At 43.7% G+C, this 8,853-nt stretch overlaps 2 protein-coding genes across 2 annotated transcripts in view; one reads left to right on the top strand and one right to left on the bottom strand.

The window, feature by feature from the left end:
- The window catches only part of LOC111872451 (activator of 90 kDa heat shock protein ATPase homolog 1), a gene marked incomplete in the record, with an annotated part of 156,594 nt that overhangs the window by 96,671 nt on the left and 51,070 nt on the right, over window positions 1-8,853 (bottom strand).
- LOC111872452 (muscarinic acetylcholine receptor DM1) overlaps window positions 1-8,853 on the top strand; it is a 97,709-nt gene that overhangs the window by 67,699 nt on the left and 21,157 nt on the right. Inside the window, exons 2-3 of the mRNA XM_033754701.1 lie at window positions 4,985-5,477; window positions 6,350-6,629. Of these exons, the coding sequence (XP_033610592.1) occupies window positions 5,024-5,477; window positions 6,350-6,629 (734 nt within the window). The 5' untranslated portion in view covers window positions 4,985-5,023. The remainder of the gene's footprint in view (window positions 1-4,984; window positions 5,478-6,349; window positions 6,630-8,853) is intronic.

The raw sequence follows: 8,853 nt of genomic DNA on the forward strand, positions 1-8,853 counted from the left end.
CAAAATTGCGGACGTTTCCCGCCCAACAGCAGTCACTAATACCTCCGGTAGATGGGGGAAGCATTATAGATACTTCTCAGCCAGTAGAGCCGGTCTCGCTGGCTGGGCGGGACTGATGGTAAGCACCAATACCGGTAGGATATAGAGGCTGGTAGAAATCATAGAGGGAAGCACAATGGACCACTACAGGTCTAAGTGCATGGGGAAACCCACCCTCTTTAATAACTAACTAACTAACTAACTAACTAAGCTTGTCCAGTGTACGTTTAACAGCAGGGTTCTGCAGAAACAATTATAAAAAAAACCAGAGAAAGTCCCGTAGATTCCAACGGTAAAATGAAAATAGTAATAGAGTAATCTTATTTGTTATAGGCTTGCTGGTCTAGGGATAACCATTCCTTGTCAGAAGAAATACAGATACACATTAGAATGGAATTACTTGGAAGAAATATAAAAGCAAATTTTTCGAGACTGATTATAAAAAGACGGCTAAGTTATTCATGCATTTATTTAAACTACAATATAATTAGGTCAGGGGGCCTCACAGCCGTAACTATAAAGCGTGATCTGTTCTGGGTTGAAACACCGCACAGTTCGAAAAACGTCCGACGTTTCGGACGAACATATCGCCTCAGTCTTAAATGTCGAAAGGTAAGCCAAACAACAGAGCAGCAAAACACAGGCGGCAATAAAAACTTTCCAGCCCTTCTAGAAGTCTTCATGCATACGGACGGATCGACAAACTGAGCGCAAGTAACCGACACTCTGTAAAGTTGCAAGCGTGTTTAAAATTTCCATTTATAGCTCACAGAAAACACACTGCTCCTCCATTACATAGGCCACTGGGTTAGTGCAGTATAGTCTTATAGCCGTGTGTAACACATTAATGCAGTCTCTGGGAAATTGCAGACTTTTTAATGTTAAATACGGCAGCTCATGTGTTCTAAGGGTTAAATAATGAATCAATCAGTCGTAGTGGCAACACTGTCATGATGGATTAGTTAGCTCGAGCTCCTTCCAGGCTGAAAAGTAATTTCTTTTGTCAAGGTTTTAGGAGGATAATCGATTCTCCTTAAACAGGAGATATGAATTAGCATTCACTTCTATCGACAGAGCCCTCAACACTTCTCACATAGTTTCCGTTATCAAAGTTACCAGACTTACAAACAGAGGCCTCTGTTAATCAGAATTAACTCAATATTCCAGACTTTCACGTCCAACATCTTGCGAGCTGTAAGAATGTAATTTAGAAACTTCGAAAATGAACCTTATTGGATACGAGACAGCTCAATCATTCAGAGCGCGGCTACATTACTCTGAAGCAGAGGCACGTAATCAATTATGGTGATACTTCATAAATTTTTCGTTAGGTTTTTAAAATTTGGAAAGCGATATCAAGAATTCAGTATAGCATTTTCAGAGGTTGGTCATGAATATGTTTTATACGGCACCGCGCAGTTCGTCAGTTGCATTTGCACTACAATTGCCGGAATCACGTTACACCTTGCACAATGTTTATATTATTGACTCAAGACAGGATTTAAGTTAACTATAGGAAGCACAGGATCGAAACCTGATTCAGGAGGAAATTAAGAGGAGATTGAACTCGGGTAATGCTTGCTACCATTCAGTCGAGAACTTTCTGTCTTCTTGTCTGCTTTTCAAAAACATAAAAATTAGAATATACAAAACTATAATTTTGCGTGTGGTTCTGTATGGGTGTGAAACTTGGTCTCTGACATTGAGGGAGGAACATAGACTGAGGTTCTTTAAGAACAGGGTGTTGAGGAGAATATTTGGATTTGTGGTGGACAAAGTGGCGCTGGGGCAGGTTTTCTCCGAGTACTTCGGTTTCCCCTGCCAATCTTCATTCCACCAATTGCTCCACAATCACCCTCACCTATCATCTGGGGCTGGTATAATAGGCCAGAAGTGGCCGCAGTACAAGGGACTTAGTCCCACCCCACTAGCAATAATAAAGAGAAGAATATGTGGCAAGGTGAAAGGCAAAGTATCCGAAGTGGCCGGCCATCGGTTGGCCGCATGTAAATTAAAGAAGGCACTGCAGAGCCGTGCCCAAGGGCGCTTAGTCCGGTTCTCCTTGTGTCAATGTTTAATGCAGGTCTAAACATGTGCAACCAAGAGAATTCTTGTAGATGTGGTCTCCTGGTGTATATGCAATTAGGACTGTCCCACACTATTAGCTCTAAAACAATTTAGAAAATGTAAACAAAAATAAAAACTCTTTTCATGAGATAGTTTTAAGTTCCGAGCATTCAGAACACACATGAAAAGTGTTAACTTCTCTACGGGCCTAATTTACTCCTTACGATTAGAATCGACATCGCTTCCACGAAGATACGTTAAGGGGAAACGGAAATGAAGGAGGTGGAGGAAGGAAGGGGAGAGATCTATCCTCTCAGACCTGGAAATAAATAAAAAATGCTCTCTTTTTCTTCCTGCCTTATTTTTCCTCCTGGATCTGACGCCATGTAGTCTGGTAGTCTGTAGTCTGTATGTCCTATCCCGAACGGTTTCCGACATGGTTCTATTTCACTGCACAGTTCCAAAATTGTCGATAAGAAAGAGATATCACTTACTGTTTCTAATACCGGTATTTATTATTCAAGTGACAAAGATGGTATAGTTTATCTAGTATAATACATTATCGAAAATTCCACCAGCAACATCAATGCACTTTGCAACTCGTGTGAGGACATGGTGTGTTGCCCGTCTGTACAGTGTACAGTGTACTGAACAGTGAAATAGCTCTATCTCGGTGCAACTCGTGTGAGGACATGGCGTGTTGCTCGTCTGTACAGTGTACAATGCAGTGCACAGTGAAATAGCTGTACCTCGGAAACCGTTCGGAATAGGATGCATGTACATGTATACACTTTTCTGCTTAGAATGACCGATACTGTGACCTCCCACAATACTGACAGTTCCTCCTGGGACACCCTGCATAGCTCTCGCATTAGGTGGTGTATGGCAGGCGGGACTGTGGTCAAGTCACATCATTATAGAACAAAGTTCTTGTGTGTTGGCGAGATCTCCCACCGAGTGTTGGAAATATAATCTAATAATTTAATAGTGTCAGGTCACTGTGGCCGCGCGGTCTAAGGCATGAACTGTCTTCGCTCGCTTGAAAGCTGGGATCATGGGCTCGAATCCCACTCAAGGCATGGATGTCTTGCGTTTGCGTTTATTCTGTGTGTGTTGCTCTGGTAGCGGCCTTGCGGCGAGCTGATCACTCGTCCAAGGAGTCCTACCGTCTGCGTAAAAAGATTACGAAATTAAAGAATAGGCCAGAGCCCAACAAAGAGCTGTAGAGCCATTGACGAATGAATTAATTTGATAATGATTATGAGAAGTTATGCCTCACTATCTGATTACCTTACATATTCACGGATGTTTTAGACACTGTATATAAGCCAGTAAGGTACTGAACCAGATCAGAGGTAGCACATTTGGACTGGTTTCCATAATATTCTGAATTCTTGGAAATCAAGTTTACCAACTTTAATTATCGAAATTCTCTCACAAGTACTTTAATCATACTGGGATCTCAGACACCGAATTTGACCACGCTGCCTATTCACAAATAGCTGTTGCAAAGACACAAGAACTGCCTTTTTAGTTCCCTGTATAAACAAAACGCACTTTATGTGGACTTGGTTTAGCAACCAGCAACCGAACTTCACACTTGTACTCCCACGGCCAAGGTCACTCGACCGTGACGTCTGGCCGAAAATCTCTTTTAAGCAGATACGAAAAGAGAAGAAAAGGGGCAGATGCAGGTGTCCCTAAAATACATGAAAGTTTAATTTTGTAACTGGGTTAGTTTTTATTTTTACGCTACTTACTGAAAACAGAGGCTGGCATAAAGCAGACGCAGCTTTGTCTAACCAGACTCCTTTTCTGATGTTCAGTCGTAAGGTACGACGTCACACGTGGTGATGACGCAGAACATTGGGGGGGGGGTTAACTTTCGGAGTGACAAAATTATAACGAGCGAGTTATATAAAGGGCAGGAACGCATTTCAAATTTAGGATGCCAACCGCTATCCGCTCTCAGATCCGCGGCAGCAAGAGTAAATCTCACTGTCTTCTTAATTGCTCTCCTTTCCTTTCTTATTCTTATTCTTTTCCTCTGGAGTCTTCACAATTATGTTTTCTCCTGATGTCCTCTTCCTCCTCATTTCTCTCTTCTTCTTTTCCTGTTTCTTCATACCCTTCTCCGCATCATTCAGCTCCTCATATTCCTTCTATCTACGCTTCCTCCTCATTCTCTTTCATCTTATCTTCGTCCGCATCATCTCCGTATATTCTTCCTCCCTCTCTTCATAATATTCTTCCGTCCTGATTCCTTCTACTCATTCTTCTCCTCCTACTCCACCTCCCCCTTCTTGCCGCTCTACATCATCTTCCTCTTGAACGTCCTGCGTTTAGATTTGCATTTCTGCTTCTGTTTCAACAAGGAGGCCGACCCGCACCAGAACAACCCTACGTTTGCTTACTGCTTATTCTCTCATTTTACACATTTTTATTTCTTATTCTGTCCTTTTAATCTGATTATTGCTTATTCTCTCATTTTACACATGTTTATTCCTCATTCTGTCGTTTTACATCTGATTATTGCTCATTCTGTCATGTTACATCTGATTATTGCTCATTCTGTCATGTTACATATGCTTATTGCTAATTCTGTCATGTTACATCTGATTATTGCTCATTCTGTCATGTTACATATGCTTATTGCTAATTCTGTCATGTTACATCTGCTTATTGCTTATTCTGTCTTAGGACATCGCTTTATTCACTGATGGAAATCCGGGCAGCTCAGTCAGTACCGGAAAACCGGATAATCGGGTTTCGATTCCTGGCGTGGAAGGAGATCTCTTATGAAAAATATTGGCCGCTGGGCCGTGACGCCGTATAGCCTAGCCAGCTTCAGTCCTTACACGTGCTCTCTGCGTTCCAGTGGTGACGGTACGGACAACGTAACCTCCTGCTGATCACCATGCTGAACGGTTCTGTAGACGGGGTGCTGAACACCTCCCTGGGGCCCACGATGCCCGAGGGGCCCGGTCGTTTCTCCATCCCCCAGATGGTGGTGCTAGCTATCGTAGCTGGCGCACTGAGTCTCGTCACAGTGGTGGGCAACTCCATGGTGATGATCTCCTTCAAGATCGACAAGCAGCTGCAGACGATCAGCAACTACTTCCTGTTCAGCCTCGCAGTCGCGGACTTCGCAATCGGCCTCATCTCCATGCCGCTGTTCACAGTGTACACCATCTTCGGGTACTGGCCCCTAGGACCGCACATCTGTGATACGTGGCTCGCACTCGACTACCTGGCCAGCAACGCCTCCGTGCTGAACCTGCTCATCATCAGCTTCGACCGGTACTTCTCGGTCACGAGGCCGCTCACGTACAGGGCGAAGAGAACCACCAACAGGGCCGCCATCATGATCGGTGAGTTCCACAATTTCGTTTTCTTCACTCTTAGCCTTCTGATCTCTGTTTTCATTTTAATGGGCCTTCACGGCCTGTTACAAGGATAGCTTCACTTTACTTTACTTTACTTTACTTTACTTTTACCTCTTTCTGCTTTTCATCCTCCTTTTCTTTCTTCATATAATTTACTCTCCTCTTTTCTCCTTCAATTTCGTCTTCTTCGTCAACTTGTTCTTCCTCTCATTTTTCATCTCCATTTTCTCCCTATCCCTCCTCTATTTCTCAATTTCTCATCTCGTTCCTACATCTTCTTTTCATTGCCTTCCTTCATTCTTCTACAACTGATTCTCCTCCTTTTCTTTATATCTCTTTTTCCTCCTTCCATTCTCGGCCGCAGAATGTTCAGTTCTGCCTTAAGCGTACAGAATATTCAGTTCCACTTAGCTTGGAGAATGTCCAGTTCAGTTCTTTCTTAAAACTGCAGAATATCCTGCTCTGTCTCAAGCTTGCAAAATGCACTATTCAGCCTAATAGCCTCAGAATGTCCAGTTCTATCCCAAGTTTACAGAATATCCTGTTCTGCCCCAAGATTGCAGAAGGTCCTGCTCTGCTTCGAGCTTGCAGAATGTCCAGTTCTCCCTGAAAGTTTCAGATTGCCCAGTTCTGCCTCAAGCCTGCAGAACGTCCTGCTCTGCCTCGAGCTTGCAAATGTCCAGTTCTCCCTGAAAGTTTCAGATTGCCCAGTTCTGCCTCAAGCCTGCAGAACGTCCTGCTCTGCCTCGAGCTTGCAAATGTCCAGTTCTCCCTGGAAGTTTCAGATTGCCCAGTTCTGCCTCAAGCCTGCAGAACGTACACTCTCCCCTAACTAAACTTCTCGGCATACCTTACAGGATGCGCGTGGGGCATCTCCCTGCTGCTGTGGCCACCGTGGATTTACTCGTGGCCGTACATCGAGGGAGAGCGCACAGTTCCCGACCGTGAGTGCTACATCCAGTTCATCGAAACGAACCACTACATCACATTCGGGACAGCAATCGCAGCGTTCTACGTCCCCGTGACGGTGATGTGCATCTTGTACTGGCGCATCTGGAGGGAAACGGAGAAGCGGCAGAAGGATCTGCCAAACCTTCAGGCCGGCAAGAAGGACAGCAGCAAACGGTCCAACTCCAGGTAGTCAGTACCCTTCCGAACAACAGCAATCTTTGTCGGACTGGGCCCGCTACCTACGACTCAACGACTGACACTGTCACGTGTTCGTGACTAGATATGGGATTTATTGAACTCTTATAACTCGCAGCTACAACAGTCTCGCTGATTTACGCACGCCATAGATCACCATAACTACAGGGCACAAAGAGTCTTCTGTTCGTTCACTAGTCGTTGCTAGGTACCGGCTGCTAACAATACGACTCATGACTGATTCGACTCCAGTAATCCAGCCTATCCTGTAAATTGTTGCTGGCTATCGCCAGCGCCGTCAATGTTGGTTTCAGGTCCCGTCAGAAACCATGATTGTTCTTTCCAAGATCTTCTACGTGTTTTGAAATGGGGTCTCCTCTTTGACCAGAGGGAGGGTTTGACTACAACTAGCTACTCACCCTCTACTGGAGTGATTTGAGAATGGGCACTCATTCACTGATTGGCCCTGTCCCCCACCCACCCACACACAGCCAGTAGCTTAGCTACTTAAGAATTTCCCAACGTTTTATTGAACTCGAAGGTTTATTGCCATATTCACAAGAGATTTGCACTGGTCCCTATACTGAAACAAGAACTTAAATTGTGCTTGTGATTACTAAAATTCTAGATTTTGACATTCACATACTCGTAAGTATTCTTGAGTAACAATAAAACAAAGTAACTCAGAAGTCCAATAATCGCAAATAAAAATATCATTGTCAGAGCGATTAAAAATTGTGCTCAGTGATGAACCGACTGAAAAATACCATATGGGAATTTACGGAATACCATATAAATGTTAATTCTTAATTATATTAACATGTGAACGATAGAAGTATAAACGTATCCATTTGTAATTAAGCACTACGACATGAAGAATTATGGGAGAATGGATGTATGGCTCCATAATTCTTGACCTCGGCACTAGATTAAGGTGAGTGGTCAAATTCACGCTACAGTCACTTTGGCCCGGGGGGAAATAATCCCCAGTACCCATTGGATAAGAGGCTGGGTGGGCCCCACAGCCGCATCTTGACATGTCATGAAGCGATCTGCAATAGAAGCACCACACAATTAACAGAAGGCTAGGCGGTGGCGTAAGAATAAAGTCTCTTCAAATATTATAAAGTTATGCACTGCTACATAATCAGAGTGCACAACAGAGTAATTGAACCGAGGCAGGTGAAATTAGGTCCCTAGGGACTGCTGCAGGTCACAGGGTACTACAAAATATCAGTAACAATTTAGTCTGACAATATGTTTGGTATCTTATACGAAATGGTTGAAATCAAACGCACTGGTATCACAACTTGGAAAAAACTGATCAAAAGCAGATTTCCTAAGTTTTGTCTAGTGGCCTGAGTTCCTGGCTACAGATCCAGAGGCCCGGGTTCAATTCCCGGCGCTACCAGATTTTCTGAGACGTAGTGGGTCTGAAACCATGTTAGGTGGGTCCCTGTCACCACGGCATAGCGCGTCCTCAGGTTGCGGATGGAGGAGACACCCTCCAGTTTTGGAGGGAAGCTGTGAATGTATTGAATAAGCAGTCGCGGATAGCCGACAATGGGTGGCCCTCCAGCTTGGGGGTTGGGCGTGGGGCTACAACTACTCACCGTAAGAAATAATTATGTTACGAAAATGAACACAAAGCCTCGGACCTGGACTGATTCCTTGGGTAAACGACCTAAGCTAAAGAAAATGGATATGAGATTTGGCACTTGGAATGTACGAAGTTTGTATAGGGCAGGTTCGCTCATGGCAGTGGCGGAAGAAATCTTAAAATATAAGTTAGATTTAGCGGGAGTACAGGAGGTCAGATGGGACGGAGGTGGCATCGCACCAGCAGGAGACTGTACATTTTTCTATGGAAAGAGGAATGAAAATCATGAATTAGGTAGAGGTTTTTTCGTACATAAGAGAATCGTATCAGCAGTTAAGAGGGTAGAGTTCGTTAGTGATAGGATATCATATATAATACTAAAAGGTCGCTGGTGTGATATCATTGTTATGAACGTTCACCCCCCAACAGAAGATAAAATTGATGACATAAAGGACAGATTCTATGAAGAACTAGAACATGTATTTGATAAATTCATGAAGTACCCTATGAAAATTTTGTTAGGAGATTTCAATGCCAAAGTAGGGAGGGAAGACATTTTCAAACCAAAAATTGGGAATGAGAGCTTGCATGAAATTAGTAATGATAATGGAGTTA

This window comes from Cryptotermes secundus, unplaced genomic scaffold (genome assembly GCF_002891405.2).
Source record: "Cryptotermes secundus unplaced genomic scaffold, Csec_1.0 scaffold505, whole genome shotgun sequence".
In the NCBI taxonomy this organism is placed as follows: Eukaryota; Metazoa; Arthropoda; class Insecta; order Blattodea; family Kalotermitidae; genus Cryptotermes; species Cryptotermes secundus.